The sequence below is a fragment of the Sus scrofa genome, chromosome 8 (genome assembly GCF_054392235.1).
Source record: "Sus scrofa isolate SSC_HxYL_T2T_F1_AM1 chromosome 8, Sscrofa_HxYL_maternal_Yorkshire_Landrace_v2.0, whole genome shotgun sequence".
In the NCBI taxonomy this organism is placed as follows: domain Eukaryota; kingdom Metazoa; phylum Chordata; class Mammalia; order Artiodactyla; family Suidae; genus Sus; species Sus scrofa.
In genome coordinates, this window is record NC_139390.1 from 116,281,344 (window position 1) to 116,305,381 (window position 24,038).

The following is a 24,038-nucleotide window of genomic DNA, read 5'->3' on the forward strand; positions in this document are numbered from 1 at the left end:
GTTGCTTCTAAAAAATCTCTTAGCAGTTAATTGTCTTCCAAATATTCCCCTCTTTCTAAGGTAAAAAAGACAAAAGATAATTACTTCTTCTGGAAGTCTCTATGTTTGCCTGATTGTTCAGAGTAGAAATATGCATATTTGCAGATCTGCCAAGTTCAACCCATTTTGCTGGAGAATTCCCAGTGCAATGGAGTTTTGCCAAAGAACTAAGCTAGGTTGTTGAAAGTTCCTTTTTATCCATCTGCAAAATTTCTCCCTCCCTCATTGGCAACCACAGATACCCTTTACAGATACTAGGTTTAGATGTGCAATGAAGCATTTGTTTCATTTAAGCTTTACAACAATGCATACTTCAGTATCCCCTTCTTATAAGTATTTTATTTTAGAGCAGCTCTCACTAACTGGCGTTCACTGTTCCCTGTGGAGCTGAAAAAAGCTTTTCTCTGATGGCCTCTTCCTGTAAGATTTGCAACTCTTACCATTATTTGATGAGTTCAGAAGCACTTCTAAAAGCATTTTACAATGTTTTCCTTGCACCGCTGAACAGCCCCAGCTGATGAAAGCAAAATGAAAAGGGCCAGATCCATGCTGAGAAGGGCCTGATCTTTTCTGTGCGGTCAGGATTTCCAGCTTTAGTCCACTGATGAGGTCCTGCTTTCCTCATATGTTTTGCCTCTAAGCGTGTGAACTTGACACTGCGGATCACTGTGATTCGTATCAGTTGGGAAGGCAGGGCTTGGGGCGGGGGTAGAGGGGACAGGGGAAGGCTCTCCGACTTGCCCAAGAAGAACATACTTACTCTGGTGTTTCTGTCTTTGCAAAAATTTAAACACTAAATAATTAACACAAATGTTACTGTTGTACCTCTGATGAGTTTTGTGACCAATATAGTAACTGTAATAAAGAATTACTAGCATTGATGGGTTTACAAATTTATACAAGTTAAATGGAGGGATTGTGGGAGGGGAAGGCAAAGTTTGCTTTGAAAAAAAAGGAATCAGTTAGCTCAATAGAGCTTTGTTCACTTTATCAGATACCAATTCTTTCTAGATGGTCTGTGCTGTACATTGACTGACCAGAGAGTGAGGCATTGACTCCAAAAATCTCATTATAGAGTGGACACTTTTCCTCCAGAAATTCTCTTCTTCTCTTTCAGAAAAATCAGTAGTACTGTGGCTTATTGAGTTTTCATTTGCTCTCTTTTTCACAGTGAGGACAGAAAAAGGATTTTGGGAGTTCCCGTCGTGGCGCAGTGGTTAACGAATCCGACTAGGAACCATGAGGTTGCGGGTTCGATCCCTGGCCTTGCTCAGTGGGTTAACGATCCGGCATTGCCGTGAGCTGTGGTGTAGGTTGCAGACGCGGCTCGGATCCCGCGTTGCTGTGGCTCTGGCGTAGGCCGGTGGCTACAGCTCCGATTCAACCCCTGGCCTGGGAACCTCCATATGCCGCGGGAGCGGCCCAAGAAATAGCAACAACAACAACAACAAAAGACAAAAAAAAAAAAAAAGAAAAGAAAAAGGATTTTGATGCCAGTCGTAAACAGCTTTAACCAAAACTAAAATATAACAAAACAGGCAGCAGGATGAAACAAAAGAAGATTCTTCAGTTACAAGAACTGTATGTAGAATACCATTACAATAATATAAGGATAACATATCTATTAAATTTAGCTGAAAGAGAGAGACTATATTTAATGGTTCATAACACTGAAATTGATTAATATGAACAAATTTAATTCTATCACTACTCCCAATTATATATGTCCTCCAGGAAAAAAAAATATTCCAGAAGATACAGAGATTAAGGTTTTGAGTTTTCTAAATTAAAGCAAATTATGTTATAATTACTGATCAGAACAAAGGATCAATATTCCATCACTGGAAGAAAGTCTCAAATATTACATTTGATTTACACACAAAAAGAAATTGGTACCATTAAAGTATTAAAAATGTGTTTGAAATCACATGCAAATAAAAATACATATTGTCGATAAACATGTCAATGCAAGGTATTCTATTCCCCAATATCTGAGAAGTTTGTTCATCTTTGCTATTTTCTCCGAGTAGCCCTATGCATTTTAAATAAATCCTGAAAAACCTCTTTAAAATTCAACTCTATAAATGGTCTTTAGGGCCACACCCATGTCATATGCGAGTTCCCAGGCTAGGGGTTGAATTGGAGCTGGAGCTGCTGGCCACAGCCACCACGTTTGTGACCACAGCTCGTGGTAATGCCAGGTCCTTAAACTCACTAAGGGTGGCCAGGGATCAAACTCACATCCTCATGGATATCAGCCTGGTTCGCTGCCACTAAGTCACAAAGGGAACTCCTCAAGCCTATAAATTTTATGTTTAGCGCACATAATGTCATAGTTAACCCTTTTAATTTTTCTTATTTCCTTTCATTATTTACTTCTCTATAATTCAAAGAAGACTTCATATACTAGGACATGTAGGCCTTCATGTGTGACTCAGGGATACACACCTGAGTAGAAAGTGTCAGCCCAGAACTGAGCTCCTTTTCCTTCCCAGGGAAATGAATCTTGGAATAAAAAGACAAAACTCTCCCCATCGCTGGCCAGACTCTTAAGTCAAGGATATCATAGGGAAGCCTCAGCAGCCAGAGTTCTTCCCATCTGACCTCAGCATTAAAAGTTCTTGGTGGCATAAGCCCCAAGTAGCCTGAGCCCTGAAGAGACAGCCCTCCAATCACCACAGTATTTAGAGAAAGGATTGTCTAAAGGCAAAGAAAAAGGCAATAGATTCCAAGGGTACAAACTCTTGGACTGTCCAGAGTCACTCCTGTCTGCCAAAAAACACCTGAAAAGTTGTTCAACATCACTCATTATTAGAGAAGTGCAAATCAAAACCACTATCAAGTACCACCTTACAGTGGTCAGAATGGCCATCATCAAAAAATCTACAAACAATAAGTGCTGGAGAGGGTGTGGAGAAAAGGGAACCCTATTACACTGTTGGTGGGAATGGAAATTGGTGCAACCACTGTGGAAACCAGTATGGAGATTCCTCGGAAAACTAAAAATAGAATTATCATTTGATCCAACAATCCCACTCCTGGGCGTCTATCTAGAGAAAACCATGACTTGAAAAGATACGTGTACTCCGATGTTCATTGCAGCACTATATACAATAGCTAAGACATGGAAATAACCTAAATGTCCATTGACAGAGGAGTGGATAAAGAAGATGTGGTACATATGCACAATGGAATATTACTCAGCCATTAAAAGGAAAGAAGTAATGGCATTTGCAGCAACATGGATGGTCTAAGAAATTATCATGCTAAGTGAAGTCAGTCAGATGGTGAGACACTAACATCAAATGCTATCACTTATTTGTGGAATTTAAAAAAAGGACACAATGAACTCCTTTGCAGAACAGATACTGACTCACAGACTTTGAAAAACTTATGGTTTCCTAATGAGATAGGTTGGGGGGTAGGTGGATGTGCTGGGATGGAAATGCTATAAAATTGTGTTGTGATGATCATTATACAACTACAAATTTAATAAAACTCATTGAGTTAAAAAAAAAAAGTCACCCCTGTCTCGGTGAACTATCAGAGGTAATTAATTTCTTGGGAAGTGAAGTACTCTGGAGTGGAAGACCAGCCCTCTTCTTGCTATGTCTCTAAGAGTTTAGGACATTGCCTGCACTACAACTACTTCTAATCCCAGTTGGCTATTGAGTCTTACTTCACTAGACCACAGAAATGATCTGCATCTAAATTTTGACTCTACTACATGTACTGGTAATGTACTGTGTGAGTTGGACAAATGAGCCTCTGTGAGACTTTATTTCATGAAATATAAATTCAAGTCATAATGGTTACCTCATTCACTTGCTATGACCATTAATAATCATTCAAGTAATCTGACATTTCATGTGGCACAAATCATATGTTCAATACCACCTCATATTAGTTTGACTTCATAAATTCTGTTAGCAAGTTCTACATACTCCAACTCGGCTTACTTTTGACCAGTCCCTGTATCTACTTTATCCATGCTATAGTTCCCAAAAGGATACTACTCTTTTCTTGAAAACACCTAATTCCACAGTTTATGGATACTGTCAGCCTTGATAAAGTCAGGCCTGAGCGGAAGGACAACATCTTCCTATCTTCTACAACATAATTTTTTCATGGCTGCTCAAGATCAAGGCAGATAACTCCCCCCTGCCATAATCATATGTCCATCCTTCGAGGACAATGAAGAACAGTCCTACTCATGAATTTAGTAAACGAGTCCACATTTACGAACTTTGGTCATCCTGACCTGCAGAATTAATGAAAATGAAGGCCTGGCTTCTCAAACCCCAGGTTTGAAACATACACAACAATGGCTTTGTGAAGTTTCTCTGGCCAAAATCAGGATCTAGTATTACTAAAATTAGCAGTAAAAGATAATTATACACTTTGGGTCAAAGTAAACACTAGCCTGCCTATTTTATTAGAGGAAAAAATTATCTTTTTATTAGAGAGAAAAATTATCTGCAAGACACAGCTAATTTATCTTGAGAACTTTATATTTTAATGAAATCCAGTATAGTTGCAACCATCTAGCATTGCAATTTTCAAACAATATTCCTTGGAGGGTCAATGGTTGATGTCTCCAGGGACCTACCTGAAAGTGGGATGAAGAGGACAGGAAATAGGTAACCAGAGTAAGTGGGTTCCAGATCCCCCATCTCTACTGGAACCAGAATAGTTCTCTTTTTACCTTTATTTACACCAGATTTTATTTTTCAAAGTGGTTTTCAGCTATAAAAAGCCCAAGAGTCTATAGAAGAATTCTTCTGCTTTATGAAAAGCTCTACACTCCCAAACACTCTTAAAAATCAAATTGGAAAATAGGAATTTTGAGTTTCTAGTTAAATGAGCATATTAACATTCTTATAATTCAAAGTCAACAAACTGAAATCTTTCATCTTCAGGCTTATTTAATTCTTCCATAGTCTAAATCTGCTGTCCAAAGGGTGCTTGCAAGAGTAGGAAGAACATGCCAAGCTAATGATGCCTGAGGAGCTACTGACAGGAGGCTCTTTTCAGTCAATGCAAATAAGATAGAAGTTTTGAATTTCAAAAAAATCATCTCCCAAAAGGCATGTGAAAAAAATGCTCAACATCGCTAATTATTAGAGAAATGCACACCAAAGCTACAATGAGGTATCACCTCACACCAGTCAGAATGTCCATCATCAAAAAGTCCACAAATAATAAGTGCTGGAGAAGGTGTGAGGAAAAAAGGAACCCTCCTACACTATTGGTGGAAACATAAACTAGTGCAGTCACTATGGAAAACAGTATGAAAGGTCCTTTAAAAATTAAAAAGAGATGCCATATGATCCAGTAGTCCCACTCCTGGGCATATATCTCAACAAAACTATAATTCAGAAAGATACATGCACCCCCACATGAACCCCTATGTTCATAGCAGGATTATCTACAATAGCCAAGACATGGAAGCAACCTAAATGTCTACCAATAGATGAATGGATGAAGAAGATGTAGTATATACAGATAATAGAAAGCTACTCAGCCATGAAAAAGAATGAAACAATGCCATTTGCAGCAAAGTGGATGGACCGAGAGATAATCATACAAGTGAAGTACGTCATAAAGAGAAAGACAAATACCATATGACATTACTTATATGTGGAATCTAAAATATGATGCAAATGAACTTATTTACAAAACAGAAACAGACTCACAGACATGGAAAACAAACTTATGGTTACCAAAGAGCAAAGGGGGTAGGGGAGGGATAACTCAGGAGTATGGGATTAATAGATACAAACTACTACATACGAAATAGACAACAAGGACCTACTATATAACACAAAGAAATATATTGAATATCCTATAATAAACCAAAATAGAAAGAAAAAAATGTATACACATATAAAACTGAATCATTTTGCTGTACACCAGAAATTGACACATTATAAATCAACCATACTTCAATAAAAATAAAAAGTTACCTCGGAGTTCCCGTTGTGGCACAGTGGTTAACTAATCCAACTAGGAACCATGAGGTTGCGGGTTCAGTCCCCAGCCTTGCTCAGTGGGTTAAGGAGCCGGCATTGCCTTGAGCTGTGGTGTAGGTCGCAGACGCAGCTCGGATCCCGCGTTGCTGTGGCTCTGGTGTAGGCCAGCGGCTACAGCTCCAATTCCACCCCTAGCCTGGGAAATTATCTCTTCTTTAAGGTCAAATAGTGTTCTTAAAATTTACCATAAAAATCCTGACATTAAGAGACATACACCAAAAATGAGTACTGGAGAAAAGAAAAGAATACTCAGTATCTTTCTTATCCCTTTCCTCCAGGCAAAATATCTCTGATTTCTGAAATACTCATACATATAGTAACTTAGGAACACATATATACTCATAAAAATTCAGGAAAGATACCATACTTACAATTATGTCTTAAAATATGGCTCAGTTTAAATTCTATAGGAGTGGGTCATTATACACCAGGTTTAAATAAATCCTTTACCATCTAAGGCTTGTCATGATCTACCATGGTTATCTGAGAATTGCAATCAAATTGAAGCTTAAGACCACTGGCAAAATTCAGGGAGTTTGATGACCCTACAAATTCCTAGTCACTGATTCCAGCCTCGTCTAACAACACGGCCCCCCGGTGCAACTTTCCCTCTCCCATTCTCCACACCTACTGCTTCACACTTTCTCAAATCCTTCCTAACTACTCAGGCCACACCCTCTTCATAGAGAAAAATAGAAACGTTTGTGGATAGTCCCCTAAACTTCTCCCACCAAGTCTCTAAGCCTCTGTGTGTCTGTACAGATATCCTACTGCCATTGCCTTAGTGGAGATGGATTCCTCCCATCAATTGCAGGTAATCCCTCTTCCTGCACTGCTACTCTGTCCCTTTCTTCCTTCCTTCTCAGAAACCCATGCCTTTAATCTGTCCCCTTCTCTGCACTGTTGCTATTAACATTTAACCTCCCAACATCCTGGTCCAGCTACCGATTCGCTCCATGTTTATTCACAGACAAAAATCTTCACAACAACTATCTGTTTTGCTAACTTCATCTCCTTCCCTCCAACCTATTCTTCAACCCGCTCCAGGATGGCTTATGTCCCCACCATTCCACCTCCCTTGCCAGAGCCACTTAGGACCTTTATACGGAAAAACCCAGTGGGTCTGCTGAAGTCTTCATTTGCCTTGACCTGTCAGCAACATTTGACACTCCAAATCAACAGATCATTTTCTCCTTTTCTTCAAATATTAGAACTGGTGCTCTGAGATCATACTATAATCTCTATAAAAGCAGCCTCCTTTATTCCCCACCGTCTTAGTTACCAACTGTGAGACAATGGTTTCCAAAATCTACCACAGATCTCTGCTGTGAATTTCTAAGACTCATTTACCTAATTGCTGACTTAGCATTTACACTTGTAAGTCTCACTGGTATCTCAAGTGAGGCAAAGTGCATCATAATATATTAATATAATAAGACAGGGCAATATCTGCCCTTCCTAAAAATAGCCCACGCTGATTAGTGCTCTCTCGTTATCAATATTAATAAAATTGTCTAATTCTCACTTGACAGTCAAAAAAATAGCCACAAGTAGAGAAAATGCAGGCTAATTCAACAATGGTCATTAGAAGAGTATAAACTTTTTGGTGCAAAATTATTTCCCTCATGTTTTTTTAACTTCTCTTCAAATTAAGCCTCTTCCTAGCACCTGCCCTGAGTTTTGTTAAGGCCCTTCAGGAAATTTCTAAGCAAAATTAGAATTTCTTTTAAATTGTGATTTTATACAGATGTTAAGTTGATGTCTTCTGTTTTAGTATTTTCATATTTTCTATCCATTGGAACGAATTCTTAACTTACTATAAAGAGACAATACACTTTTCATTTCATCTAAAATGTCGCTGGTCTTTTTGCATGACCTCCGATGTTAACTGTGTCACACAGCTCATCTGATAGTCTATAATACAATTGTTTCCCTCGTAACCAGGTCAGGGTTTCTATGATATGTTGAAGATTTCTTTTTTGAAATAAAGACATTCATCTAGACAAGGTTCATAACTTTAAAAAGAAATCGGCTTTTCCCAAACCATGCATGTGATCAATATCCAAGACTTTTACATTCTATTATTTCTGTAAGTATAATATTTCTTTCTTCCCTCTCCCCTTTTATTTAATTTTTTCATATAAATAGAATCTGAAGAATTCTTCACAATGATGCAGTCTATTTGAATTATCCAGAATCAAACTGCCTTATGGACAAGCTTAGAGCAATCAATTTTATGAGCAATTCCGAAGATAATTTTTGGGTCACAGAAAACAAACGATAAGCCCTTAGAGAAAAACAGACGTCTTTGATGCACAAATCCTAATCTGTTCATTTTGTCTGTTGCATCTAATTTCTTTCCCCATCTCCTTCATTCCACCAATGAATATGTTGATAAAGTGCTCCATTTATTTCCCACTCCCCAATAATACTGACAATAATTTCCTAGACTACAAAAAGTCCTAGCATAAGTACATTTCTCATAATTAAAATATTATTAAAACTATAACTTCTTTAAATTTGTTTACACAAAGAATTATTTTTACCAAAATAGAATTTATGCATTCCAATCTTCGTGTCTTTTTTATAGCATTCCTTCTATAGTAATATTAAAATGCCAAAAGTACCTTTTGCAACATGGTTGTCATTTGAAATATCAGTTCTTCATGTCCCTGTTCAGTTACTTACCTACAAGAGGAAAAGAAAAGAAAACGTAAGTTTGAAATCATTTCAATTTACCATTAAGAATAGCTTCTACATTTCTAATAAAATTAGTTGGTAGTAGGTGCTAATAAATTTGTTTATAAGAAAATGGCCACTCTACTATAAATGTGAAAGAGCACCTAAAAAATATGTAAATCTAATACTATATTGTATATGTCAAAGTTGATAAGAAGTGGAACTTAAAAGTTCTCATGACAGGGAAAAAATTACAACCATGTGAAGTGGTAATCTTACTGTGATAATTATTTTGCAATGTATACATATATCAAATCATTATATTGTACACCTTAAACATATACAACATTATATAGTCAAATATATATCAATAAAACTGGACAAGCAAATAGATAATTTCCCCTGTCAAAAAAATAAATAAATAAAACTAAAAAATAAAAATAAATCTTCCAAGAGCTTAGAAGAGCAGACAAATCAGAGTCAATGAAAGGATGGGAAAATAGCAGATAAAAGAGGGAGTAATTTAAGAATCTATGATAATGTTCACCTACTCATAGGGAACTTTAAACAACATGAGTAGAGTTCAGATGGTCAAGATAATTGAGAACAAGATAAGATTCTTTAACTGTAAACCAACCATAATGGAAAAAATTAAAATCATTTTTAAAAAAGATAAAATTTTTGTGCTCATACTTGAGACTTATTTTTATTGGTTCAAGTTTAGTATGCCAAACCACATTTAGCCACTACACTTGGCTGATGGTTTTGCCATATTCTATATGAAAGTTTGCATAACCTATATGAAAACTTTTATTGTTAAAACATTACAAAAATAGTAAAATAATTTTAGGAACACCGAAAGTCATTCTGATTCCGCTATCACAGTTTTTATTTATTCATGTTCTTTCTCTTTTGAATCTATGAATACAAATAGGTACTCATTTAAACTTATTTATTATCACTGCATATACACCTACTATGAATATGAATATGTTCTCCTTTAAAGCTAGCATAGAGAATACACTATAAATACAAAACACTGTATTCCGTTTCTTATTATTTATAATTATTTTTCCATGTGACTGATAACTGTTGATACATGTCTTTTATTTCTTTATCTATGGCCACACCTGCAACATGTGGAAGGTCCCAGGCCGGGGACTGAATCTGAGCCGCAGCTGCATCCTACACTGCAGCCGTGGCAATGCCAGATCCTTTAACCCACTGTGCCAGCCTGGAATTCAATCTGCAATTCCACTGCAACCCAAGCTGCTGCAGTCGGATTCTTAACCCACTGAACCACAGCAGGAAGTCCCATACATGTCATTTTAACATAGGAAAATTTGTGCATTGAGCTGCTGCTTCATGATTTACATAACCATTCTCTTTTTAATGGCATTTAAATTATTGTCAGATTTCTATAAATAATAATTCAATATATATATATATATATCTTTTCTGTTCCTTAGCCCTAACTCCCAGAATATATTTTTATATTTATGCCTGTCTTCCACTTGAAGCTTAGTATCAGTTTGTTGGACTGGGAGTTTCCCGTCGTGGCTTAGTGGTTAACGAATCCGACTAGGAACCACAAGGTTGAGAATTAGATCCCTGGCCTCGCTTAGTGGGTTAAGGATCCGGTGTTTCTGTGAGCTGTGGTGTGGGTCGCAGACGTGGCTCAGATCCCACCTTGCTGTGGCTGGGGTGTAAGCCGTAAGCCAGCAGCTTCAGCTCCGATTCGACCCCTAGCCTGGGAACCTCCACATGCCACGGGTGTGGCCCTAGAAAAAGACAAAAAGACAAAAAAAAAAAAAAATTGTTGGACTTATTAGATTGCATTCAATCTATAGATGATAAGAATTGACAACCCAACAATTATTTGTCATCTCGTCCATCCCTTATTTAAAACTCCCTTTTCATCTCCCCAAAAAAATTCTGTTTTCTTTGCATAGTCCATGTACACATACCCCTTGCTAAGCTCATTATGAAGCATTTAGTACTTTTTCTTGCAATTGTCGAGAGGAACTTCCTTCTCGTTTTCTGATATACATCACCACTATTAATTCCTGTGCTTTTCTTTTGTGTTTATTCTCTGTAGAAAGTTTCGACTCTTAAAAGTTTTTGACATTTCTCTAATTACATCACAATTTTTAAAACAATAAGGAAAATTCACAAATTCTTCCTGAGTATTCCCATTAGAGAAGTTGATATAATTAGACAGACTATGATATGCTGAACCACCTGGAGTTAATGACAGTGAGGGTGATTCAGATGACTTCCTGAGACACATTTCAAAAGCAGGTTTTGGAGTTCCCATCATTGCACAGCACAAACAAATCCAACTAGGAACCCTGAGGTTGCAGGTTCAATCCCTGGCCTCGATCAATGGGTAAAGGATCCTGCATTGCTGTGGCTGTGGTGTAGGCTGGCAGCTGCAGCTCCAATTAGACTCTTAGCCTGGGAACCTCCATATGGCACAGATGCAGCCCTAAAAAGGAAAAAAAAAAAAAAAAAGCAGATTTTGATTCTAGTGTCTCCCTCCATTTGGAAATTATGGGGCCTCCCACACAGTGTTCAGACTTTCATTCCTTTGCATTAGGAACCTATAAGAACCAACCTGAATAGTTTTCAGGGAAAACTCACTACCCACTTATATCCTTTGGCTTTTCTCAGAAAGCTCTATTAAGTGCCTTTTTGCCTTATGGGAGAAAAGATCAAAAATGTGAATGGCAATTTAACAGGAAGAGCCTGGCTTTAGGATCTTATGTGTCCAGCCTCAAGGCTTGCCTCTGCCACTTGCTAATAAAAGGCCCTGCATAAACGGTTTAACTCTGAGCCTGAATCCTCCTCCTGAAATGAGGTTACTCAGAGGCTTAGAGACGGTAGGTAGGATGCGCCCGGCATAAATGTGGCACTCACCACTGACAGACACCACTGTCTAGACCTCATCCTCAGCATTTTACGTATGTTTATTCATTTCGTCTCACAAAAGTCACCTGAAATATTGTGCACACTTAGTCCATGAGGAAAGAGGTCAGAGTCTACACTGAACAAGTTCACAGTGCTAACACAGATGCAGGATTCTAGCCATTGTGTCTCCGGTCCTAGGTCGATGTTCAATCCACGATGACATCCTGTCTTCAGTTTTCATTACTCTTTCCTACTGAGATCTGGCTTTTCATACTATTCTACAGATGCCCTTTTATTTTTATTTTTTTGGTCTTTTTGCCATTTCTTGGGCCACTCCCGCGGCATATGGAGATTCCCAGGCTAGGGGTCGAATCAGAGCTGTAGCCACCAGCCTACGCCAGAGCCACAGCAATGCGGAATCCAAGCCGCATCTGTGACCTACACCACAGCTCACAGCAACGCCGGAGCCTTAACCCACTGAGTACGGCCAGGGATCGAACCCGCAACCTCATGGTTCCTAGTCGGATTCATTAACCACTGCGCCACGACGGGAACTTCTACAGATGCCCTTTTAATTTGAAACAATTCTATAGGAGACCTTTCAAATTTACTTTCAAATTCAGTGAATCAGGTCTATAACCTTGAAACTGTCATGAAAAACCCTTTATCAATCCATTTGACTCAAAATACCTTTTCCAACATGATCACGACTTCCCTTTACTCATCTTCCAACCGGACCAAATTCCCTGCTGTTCCCCTTTACATACATGCAGATTGTCTCACTTTCCTGTCTCCACGGGGTTTTTTTTTGTTTTGTTTTTTGATTGTTTGTTTGTCTTTTTGCCTTATTGAGGGCTGCTCCTGCAGCATGTGGAGGTTCCCAGGCTAGGGGTCTAATTGGAGCTGTCTCCATGTTTTACCTCAAGATAATTCATTTTTTTTTATTTTATTACAAAAGAAATAACTGCTTGTGCTGGTTATTTTCTAGGAACCCCTGAGCTCCCATCTGTTCATGTTTCTTCTCTGCTCTGTTCTCTACCCTGTGAGGTTGACCTCTACAGACTGGCACACAAGCTCTCTTACCCACTGGCTTCCATTGGTGTTTGCTCAGTAGACGCACTAGCAACTGATCCCAGAGTGGAATAGGAGAGAAATTAACATAGCTATCCTTCATGTTCCTTTCCAGCTTTGATATTCAGACAGTGGCTGCGTTGCTCTGGCATTACAGCTTCCATTGGAGGTCCCTCTTCTACATCCTAGTAATAAAGCTTCCTCCACCTTGGTCTTCTAGCTCTAGCCTGAGTGATGGTGGTTGTCCCAGGGTACATCACCCCCCTCCTTGATGATCCCCTTAACCTGATTCAATTCCCTTTAAACTGTCTCTTCATGAAAATCTCATCAAGGGAGTTCCCGTTGTAGTGCAGCTGAGACGAATCCAACTAGTATTCATAAGGATGCAGGTTCGATCTCTGGCCTCACTCAGTGGGTCAGGGATCTGGTGTTGCCCTGAGCTGTGGTGGAGGTAGCAGACACGGCTCGGATCCCACGTTGCCGTGGCTGTGGTGCAGACCGGCAGCTGTAGCTCCAATTAGACCCCTAGCCTGGGAAATTCCATGTGCCAAGCATGCAACCCTAAAAAGCAAAAAAAAAAAAAAAAAAAAATCTTTTCAAGAATCCTGGCTAAATGTTTTATCTATTATTTCTCATTAAAAAAAAAAAAAAAAAAATGGGAGTTCCCGTCGTGGCACAGTGGTTAACAAATCCGACTAGGAACCATGAGGTTGCGGGTTCGTTCCCTCCCCTTGCTCAGTGGGTTAACGATCCGGTGTTGCTGTGAGCTGTTGTGTAGGTTGCAGACGCAGCTCGGATTCCCCCGTTGCTGTGGCTCTGGTGTAGACCGGTGACTACAGCTCCGATTCGACCCCTAGCCTGGGAATCTCCATATGCCACGGGAGTGGCCCAAAGAAATAGCAAAAAGACAAAAAGACAAAAAAAAAAAAAAAAGGAACCATATGAAGTATAAGGAATGACATTCCATGTATAAAGCATATAAAAGAGAAAGATGCTCTCAGAATAACCAGGCTTAACAAGAACCACACTACTTCTAGAATCACACACAGACACACACACATATATATGTATGTATGTGTATATATGTGTATGTGTGTATTATATGTATGCATATATGTATATGTATGTGTATATAGCTACTATCATATATTATATAATACTGTTTTATATAACATTGCTTTTTTTTTTTTTGCCTGCATTGTCCTTAGCCATGCCGGTATGTACAAATTCACCTCATCTGTTTAAATATTTTCTTAGCATTCCAGACAATATGCATACACCATATATCTATTTAATCAAAGACACGCTTTCGAATATACAATATCCAAAATCAGTTTTAAATTTTCTTAAATTTAATTCATATCTTCAGGGGTTACATTCATAATTCTTACATGAAAGAAACTTGAGGGATGGTGTTTACTTTCAGAGTTAGTTTGAAATTCATACAAAAGCACTGGCTAAATTGCTGGCCAAGAAATGTTAAGCTGGACAGGCATCTACTGTCTCATCGTTAAACTCCAGTGGAAAAAACAAAGAGATGAGAGATGAGAGATGAATATATTATCTATTTATTTTTCATGACATGTAAGACGGGAATTACTAAATCCCTCTCGTAGATGAGTAGAGGTCAAGTTATACACCTAGGGTCCAAGTGCTGAAGCCAGAACTTGTCCATCTCCAAAGTCTGGGGGTTTTTAGCCCTTTTTTTTTTTAATTGTACCTGCTGCCTTCTTTAAAAGATTTGGTTTATTTACATTTTACTTGCTATCGGGAGATTAGGCAACTTGTTCATACCATAGTCGTGTTATATTATATCATGTTTTGCTAAATGCTCATCATATTATATCACAATATATCCTATTTTATGTGATTTGACCTATGGTAGCATTAAATTATTAAAACATTATATAATGTTTCTATTTTCTCTTCTTTCTTTTTATTTTCCCTCACTCTTCAAGGAATATTAGAACTCTAACAGTCTTTAACTAATAGTCATGCTATAAATAGTTATGAAAACATGAAGGTCCTGAATACTAAGGGGTTAGTGATAGTCCAGTGGTTTGGAGCCCCTAGAGCAGTGTCTCTGGGCCAATTACAACAGAATCACAAGTGTGCTTTAAAAAAAAAAATCATAGTCTTGCACTTCATCCCAGTGTAATTTTTAAGAGTTTATACAACCTTGGCAAGATGCTCCTTCTGCATATTAAAATTTGAGAAAATAAGGCAAGAATTCTTGCCTTATTTCAATGATCCCTGGACCAGCGTATATCAGCATCACCTAGGAACCTACTAGAGATGAATATCTTGGCCCCACTGCAGACCTTCTGAATTAGAAAGTCTGGGAATGGCCCCAATAATATGTGTTTTAGTAAGACTTCCAAGTGATTTTGACGCAAGTGAAAGTTTGAGGACTACTGTCTATGTGAAGCAATTTCCTGGACCCTTTGTCCTATTTGCATTCTCTTACTTATAGACTATTCTAGAGCATTACGAAGCCAAGGCATTGTCACTCTTCACTTTCCCATGAGGCCCTTCGAACTCCCAATAAGAGACCCCCCTAGTAGGTACAATATCAAATGACCATCATTTCTCTTCCCCTCCCCTGATCTAGTTGATCTACCCTCTGTTTAATTAAAGGATTAAAGTTTCAACAGAGGCAGTGTCCACATTCACATAATTTTACTAGGAGCTACCCAAGTCATAAGCAAGTATTCACTTAAATCAGAACCATTATTTCAAATGCCTTTAGAATCATGTATGTAACCATAGTGATCACATAGGTTGCATAATACTATTTAGAAAAGGTTTTCCCCTAGTTTACTTTGTGTATCATGAACAGTCCTCTCTGTGCTTTAGCCCCAATTTAGAAAGTACAACATTTAAGCATTCATAAGGTGTTTCCATGGAAAAGGCCAATCAAATTGAAAGCAGAAAAGCATCGCCTCCAGGTGTCAAAAGAATAAAACAAGTTCACAAAAACCTTGTCCAATTAAAGTTCAAGGCAAATAGGCAATAACATGACACAAGAGTAATTGTGGAAGGAGTTGCCTTCCAGCTCCCTCTATTCGTGAATGCGCTCACAGGGACCTGATTCAGCATCTCACACAACAATGGAGAACACAAGAGGAAAATCAGCATTGTACCCCGCATGCTGAGCAAAGTGTTCCATGTGACATTTAGAACTGGCTGCGCTCAACTACTTTTAATTCTACTCCCAATTTCAAGAGACTGCCAGTGCCACAGAGCTACCCCATCAAGTCCCTGCATCCAGCTCCCATCGGGCTGTTCTGTGGAGCCTTTGAATCATTTGAGCACCACTGACAGAACACGCATTATTTCCTTTGGAAGGGCTGGGCCTTTGCAGACGTGTTTATTCTTCTCCAAGAGAATCAAGAGCAATTTACATGCTCTCCTCTTCACTGTGAGTCTGTAACCCTCCACGTTTAATGAGGCAGTGTCTTGTGCTCAGCTCACTTTAAAAATGCACTGTCTTGGCCTCCTTCAGATCCACAATTTAACCAGATTCTCCTGGCTTCTGACTGTGAATAGCTTCCTGTGGTGAATTACATCACACCTTTGATTTTTCTTCTTTCAAAGCAGAGAATTTTGCTTTGAGGTTGGCAAAGAAACAACTGGGAAAACCATTTGCAACAATAAAATATTAATAAGACACAATCTCTCAGCATCAGTTTCTCAACATCTCTTTCCAACCTAAACTTAATAGAAAACCCCATGCAAAGACAAAGACTCACTAATTTAATCATTTTGCCTAATTTAATGACGATTTAAACGGGAATGATGGCTACAGTTGTTTCCTTCATGTTCTAGTCATTTTTTCAGAATATATGTTTCTGTTCATATCTTACAGCTGTCACAAGTGACTACTAAAAACCATATCTGAACAACTGGGCCAAAATTCAGACAACTATGGAGGAACCCCAGAGGCTAAAAGTGGTAGGTTAGAAACCTGAAAAAATGCCCACAAAATAATATGTATCATCAGCAGTGTGCAGGGCAGTATAAGAACCTTTCAATCTAGTTGGAGATGATATAATTCAACAAAAAAATCTAATAATAATAATGACCTATCACTTACAGCATGTTTCCAAGTACCAAAAATTGCAGTGACTACTTTACATACATTATGTCAATTCCTATTCAAAACTGCCCCATGAGGAGTTCCCATCGTGGCTGTGGTGCAGTGGTTAACGAATCCAACTAGGAACCATGAGGTTGCGGGTTTGATCCCTGGCCTTGCTCAGTGGGTTAAGGATCCGGTATTGCCCTGAGCTGTGGTGTAGGTTACAGATGAGGCTCGGATCCCGCATTGCTGTGGCTGTGGTGTAGGCCGGCAGCTACAGCTCCGATTCGACCCCTAGCCTGGGAACCTCCATATGCCACGGAAGTGGCCCTAGAAAAGGCAAAAAGACAAAAAAAAAAAAAAAAAACAGCCCCATAAAAATCATTCTATATTTACATTCCCTAGACAAGGAACGTGAAACTGAAAAATAAGGGGATTTGGCCAAGATTTATATGGCTAATAAGTGATTGGACTGAAAATCAAATCCAGATCTTTTTGATTTATAAAGCCTAGGTCTTAGCCACAGTTGGTTGGATAAATGAAAGCAATGTAAACTGATTGGCATATTGGTGCATCAGGCATCAAATGCCTTGGTGATGTGCTATCTTCACTGTAGTGAGGAAACTTGAGCTGAGCTTTGAAATAGTTAAGAGGAAAGAATAGAAAAGTTGGAGGAAAGGAGAGAGAAGGGAAAAGAAAGACCCAAAGACCAGGAAACGTGTTACTCCCGGCCTAATGTAAAGATAGGGAGCAGGACTCCTCAAGACAAGTTCAAGAGACCAGTCTGGCTGCAGTAGAGCTAAAAAAACAGGAAGATAAAAGTGAAAACATAAGCTAGGGTCAGACATAAAGGTCTTAAGTATCAAGGTATACAGTTTGACCTTTACTGATAGAATATGACAAGTCAGGAGTTCCCGTTGTGGTGCAGTGGTTAACGAATCCGACTAGGAACCATGAGGTTGTGGGTTCGATCCCTGGCCTTGCTCAGTGGGTTAAGGATCCCGCGTTGCTGTGAGCTCTGGTTTAGGCCAGTGGCTACAGCTCAGATTCGACCCCTAGCCTGGGAACCTCCATATGCCATGGGAGCAGCCATTAAAGAAAAAAAAAAAAAAAAAGAATATGACAAGTTGACAAGTCATACCTTAGGTTTTTCAGTAAGGGAATGACATGATCCAAACTGAGTTTTAAGGAGATTCTTCTAGTGAGCAGGCAGGCAGCTTGACCGGGGGCTAGAAAGAAATAACTACAATGGAAACAATATTCTTTTCTTTTTCTTTTTTTTTGTCTTTTCAGGGCCTCACCTGTGGCATATGGAGGTTCCCAGGCTACGGGTCTAATCCGAGCTACAGCTGTCAGCCTACGCCAGAGACACAGCCACTCAGGATCCAAGCCACATCTGCAAACTACACCACAGCTCACGGCAATGATGGATCCTTAACCCACTGAGCGAGGCCAGGGATTGAACCCGCAACCTCATGGTTCCTAGTCAGATTCATTTCCGCTGCGCCACGACGGGAACTCCCCGGAAACAATATTCTAATAAGGACCTGAAGACCACAAAATACTTGAAGGCTTAAGAATTCCATCTTAGCTCCTAAATGCCAAATCTGCAGAGGTTAAATTCTCTGGATTTAATGGTGAACTTCCTTTCCTCTCCCCCAGGTCAAGTATACAACTAACACCTGCAGAGTGTCCAGCACCTAAAATGCAAGCTCCATGACATAGGGATTGCTGCTGCTGCTGTTTTAAATGTTGAAGTTCTGTGCCCAGAACAGTACTTAACACTGAGTAGACACTCACTAGCCACTTATTGAATAAATGGGAGTTCCCATCTCAGCTTAGTGATAAATGAATCTGACTAGGATCCATGAGGATGCAGGTTCCATCCCTGGCCTCACTCAAGGGGTTAAGGATCCAGCGTTTCTGTGAGCTGTGGTGTAGGTCACAGACACTGGCTGGGATCTGGTGTTGCTGTGGCTGTGGTGTAAGCCAGCCGCTACAGCTCTCATTCAGCCCGTAGCCTGGGAACTTCCATGTGCTACCAATGTGGCCTAAAAAGACCAAAAAAAAAAAAAAAAATTGAATAAATGGATGCCTGAACCAAAATGCTCAGTCATGTAAATGGCAAATTCTAGGCCTAATGTTATTAGATGTTGCAGTAGAACAGAGAAAAAGCAAAGCAGAAATACATTTTTTAGGCAGATCATCATTTATCCATCTTTGACAAAATCACCCTCCCTTATGTGTGAAGATTAAACAAGGCCTCACTATACCTGAATACAATGTACAGGTCTTGTTTGGGTTCTGGTTTGAACAAATAAACCAAAAAGAGGAGAGGTTTAAGAAAATCAGGGAAATATGAATATTAGATATTTGGTATTTAGGGTTTTTTTGTTTTGTTTTGTTTTTGTCTTTTTGCCTCTTCGAAGGCCGCTCCCGAGGCATATGGAGGTTCCCAGGATAGGGGTCGAATCAGAGCTGTAGCCACTGGCCAATGCCAGAGCCACAGCAACGTGGGATCTGAGCTGTATCTTCAACCTACATCACAGCTCACGGCAATGCTGGATCCTCAACCCACTGAGCAAGACCAGGGATCGAACCCACAACCTCATGGTTCCTAGTTGGATTTCTTAACCACTGATCCATGATGGGAACTCCGGTATTCAGTTATATTAAAGAGGTGTGATAATGGCATGGTGGAAAAAAAAAAAAAAAAAAAGGAACTTACTAGGTAGAGGCCTAATGAAATATTTACAAGCAAAATGACAGGATGGCTGGTGTTCTCTTTCAAATACTCCAGCAAAATCAAAGCAAAAAATGTAGGCTGGAAGACAGATGAGACAAAATTAGCAAAATGGTGATGATTTTCGAAGCTGATCGGATACATGGAGGCTTCCTTATACTCTTCTCCTTATTTGGGGGCATGTGTGAAAATGTCCATAAAAGATTTTTTAAGAGGTTCATGGAATGTGGGCAGTAAAACAAAAATAAATTTCAATGTTTTCATCTTTGCATGCAGATGTCCAGCAGATACCTTCCAAGTGTGGTTATACTCATTCATTCATTCAGCACCTGTTACAGAGTCTACAATGTATTAGGTGTTATGCAAAGTGAATGAGCCACTGTCCCTGACCTTGGAGCTCTCACCTTCAGGCAGTAGGTCCTTGTTATTCACCTATGTTATATACAGCAGTGTACACACATCAGTCTCACCCCCCTAATTTATCCCTCCTGCCCCTACATTTCCCCTTTGATAACCATGAATTTGGTTTCCAAATCTTTGAGTCTGTTTCTGTTTTGTAAGTTCTTTTGTATTATTTTTGTTTGATTCCACGTATTAGTGATTTCATATGATATTTGTCTTTCTCTACCTGTCTTACTCCACTTAGTAGGATCACCTCTAGGTCCATCCATGTTGCTGCAAATGCCACTATTTCCTTCTTTTTTCATGGCTGAGCATTCATAGTACCTCTTTTACTCGATTTTAAATAAAAATAACCAGCCTGAGCCCATAGGCAATAAATAAACCAAGTTCCTTTCTGAAGCTAGAATTCTTATCGGAAGAAAGAGTCGACACAGGTTTAAAATTAATTGGCTTTCTTGGAGAAATCTGACAAACACTATTTCAGTCAGGTGACCAAAATTCATATCAACAGTGATAAGTTGTATTGAAAGTTAGTACCTTTGATGTAATGTAATGAGAACAGCACTTTATTCTGTGATCCTCTTCTCAAAAACATGTAACCCAATCTAACCCCGAGAAAGCCATCAGGTACATTTCAATGAAGGGGTACCCTGCAATCTACCTCATGGGTGCTCCCCACTCACAAGGTCATGGAAAATAAGAAAAGCCTGAAGAAACTGTCACAGTCAAGAGGAGCCTAAGGAGACATGACAATACATGGTATCCTGGAACACCAAAGGAGCATTAGGTTAAACTAAGGAGATCTCAGAAAACTACGGATTTTGGGGGGGTGGGGGGAAGTGCTTGGGTTTTGGGATGGAAATCCTGTGAAATTGGATTGTTACGATCATTATATGACTACAGATGTGATAAATTCATTTGAGTAATAAAAAAATAACAAAAACTATGGATTTCCCTAACAATAAAATAACAAATAACTATAATCAATAACCCAAGCCACTGCAGTGACAGCACTGGTTCCTTAACCCATGGCGCCACCAAGAGACTCCTATTCTTACCTTTTAAGTTTATATTTTGTTTTGTAAATAAATAACATGACTAGATATTAAATCTCTGTTCTTTTGATATACTTAAGAATGCACATATATATATATTTTGTCCATTACCCCAAAATACATTCCCCAGTCTCAGAAAGGAGATATGGAGGAAACCAGCTCTTATATTATTCTTGGAAATAATAAGACTACAAAGCTCTTCCAGAGACAAGAGACCTGAAAACTTATGGAGCGGCCTTCTGCTGCTGGCTGAAAGGGTGAGCAGTGGGATTTGCGTGCAGTGGAAGCAGAGATCCCAGACAGATGTTCAACCCACTGGTCAAAGAGCTGTGCAGTATGGAAGCTGGGCATCCATCTGTCCTCTCCCACCAGAAGACAGACCATCATCAGGGCATGGAAATTTTTAGTGCCAGGAAGACCCTCAAGAGATCATTTGCTCTCATCCCTTCCTTTTCACAGATGAGGGAATTTTAATGGCCCACTAATTTCCAAGAAGCAATCTTCTCAATACCTTTTTGAAATGTGAATAGGAAAGAGCTTGCTTCTAAGAGGTTCAAGAAAATCAGCCTCTTTTCTTTATCATCGTGTATGGAAATAATTTTTTGCTTGAGACAGGAGGTATTTCCTATTTGAACTCCTCGCATGGAAGAGGGATGCATGAAAACAGTAGCAAAGACAAAGGCACAATAAGAGGCACAGGGCAAAGAAAGAGAGGGTTGGCAGACTGAGTCGCTGAACTTGAGGCTCACGGGAAAACCCAGGCGAGTGGAGCAACTTCTGTCATGAGGGATCAGAAGCCATAGTCATATAAGGTTTTTGGAGGCAGGTACAGTTTTTGTTTTGCTTTAGTGAAACTGAATACCCATTGCCAACTCTCTAAATCTTTCTCAGTGACAAGGTATCAGAGAAGCTCAGTGAGAGAGAACCCTAGTCTTGGCTGCAAGAGAAAGAAGACTGGTCACATCACCAGCTGGAAAAGAACCAGTGACAGAGCGCACTGGGGACAAGAACTTGACGAAGGGAATTTGTGACTGGGGAGCAACCTTCACCAAGGATACAAGAGGCTGCGCTTCCACGTCTGTGTAGTTAATGTGCTCAGCATCCTCCCACTTGGAGTGAAGGGGTTTGCTCTCATTTAAAGGTCAGTTGAATGACAAAGCCAGTGATGACTCTGTGGCAGGAGCTGTCCTTAGAAAAGGGCAGTGGCCATGGCCAGGATTCCAAGGTTGAATACAGAGAGAAGCCCTCTACTAAGCTCTCAGGCTGGTGACAGCAGATGTGACGACTGACAAAACTGCCGGTGTGAGCTTAGCATTCACAGTGTTTGTCCCAACCAGCCCCATAGCAGCAATGAAAACATTGGCCAAAAGCTCTCCAACCCCCCTTTTGCAGGAACAGAGATGCCCTAAATGAGAACTCAACGGCAGCATTTTCCTACCTCGAGAAACAGGTTACTAGCATCTTTTCTTCAAGGAGAGCGAGGGCTCATTGAGCTGAGATGTTTGGGGATTTGGGGGTTTTGTTTTTTTCCTTTTTAGAGATGCACCTGCAGCACATGGAAACTCCCGGGCTAGGGGTCTAATCAGAGCTGCAGCAACGCCAGATCCCATCCACATCTGCGACCTACATCACAGCTCACGGCAACGCTAGATCCTTAACCCACTGAGCAAGGCCAGGGATCGAACCGCATCCTCAGGGATACTAGTCGGGTTCGTGACCCACTGAGCCACAATAGGAACTCCCCACACTAGATGTTTAACCCACTGAGCGAGGCCAGGGAAGGAACCCACATCCTCACAGACACTATGTTGGGTTCTTAATCTGCTGAGCCACAACAGGAATGCCAAGCTGAAAGGTTTTATGTGTTCCTCAATCTTTTCTTTTTTCTCCCTCTCTTTACTTTGTTCTGGTGAAAGTGGTTTGAACTTTCTTTCCAATACACAGATAATACCTTCTCAGAATCGTCCCTTGCTTAGACAAAGCAAAGGGCTTGGCAACAAACAGAATGTAGGAGAAAATTCAGGCTTGCCCTTGAGAGTATGACCCTGGTAAATGAGTCCCTTTGCTCTAAACAGAACTTTTTCAACCCATAGGCTATATGACACATGGCCAAAGAAATAGCTTTTGAAAGTCCATTGTAGCTCCTTCCCTCTGTGGCTGGGAAACAGCATACGAACAGCTAAGCTCTCAAAATAACCAAGAGACATAAATTAAGTCAGCGCTGTGCTCCAAGTCCCACAATCCTGCTGACCCTTAAAAGCATTCTCAAGTGGGTTCCTTTCTCTCCATTAGAGTTCGGGCATGGTGGCCTGGAACTGAAGCAGTGGGGCGACAAGAGGCAGAAAACAAATGCTTCCATTGTGCAGCTTGCTGAGACCAAGCAAGAGGCTGACTCACAAACACAACACAATTAGAGGCAGTGCGGGGCCGCAATGTGCCAACGTCGAAACACAGACGGTTTGCGTGCTTTCAATTTGACACATGCTCTCAGAGTTAACGGTTCTCTAGTATGTTCCTAAAATTACTGCCAACCACGACAACTATTTTTAAACCACTGGTGTTCATATTTTGATTGTGAAATCCATGAATACCTAGGAAGCGACTTGACTGGACAGCCTGCCTGGTTTGCTGCTGTTGCCATTGTGGGCGTTTCTTAAACATCAGAGTCTTGTACTATTCTTTAGTTTGGGGACACATAGGGGGCGGTAGGCAGACCTTCAAAGTAACTGAACCATGCAATGCAGTTGCTTGTGAACGAAAAAGTCTTCCTTTGGATTCTTCTCGTGACTGCATCACTTGTCTGAAAAACACAGAAGTGCCAGCATCTGCCAGCTCTGGCTCTTGAGGAGCATACAAGCAAAACCGTGACCTCAGTGGAGCATTTTCAAAATCTATTTCATTCCCCCGAAGAATAGACAATGATCACTTCCTGCCACTCTGGGGAGACGTCCATGACATTCTTCACCCAAAAGGTCATAAAATTGGGGGGGAAAGTAATCCTGATCTTCACTAATGAATGAAAATTC

The 24,038-nt window shown here is 39.9% G+C and overlaps 1 protein-coding gene across 22 annotated transcripts in view; it reads right to left on the reverse strand.

Annotated features, from left to right (window-relative positions):
• Positions 1-24,038, reverse strand: part of ANK2 (ankyrin 2) — a 607,793-nt gene that overhangs the window by 507,883 nt on the left and 75,872 nt on the right. For all 22 annotated transcript variants that reach the window (XM_084973140.1, XM_084973126.1, XM_084973116.1 and 19 more), the window contains exon 2: positions 8,699-8,759. In XM_084973140.1, the coding sequence (XP_084829266.1) occupies positions 8,699-8,719 (21 nt within the window). In that variant the 5' untranslated portion in view covers positions 8,720-8,759. The remainder of the gene's footprint in view (positions 1-8,698; positions 8,760-24,038) is intronic.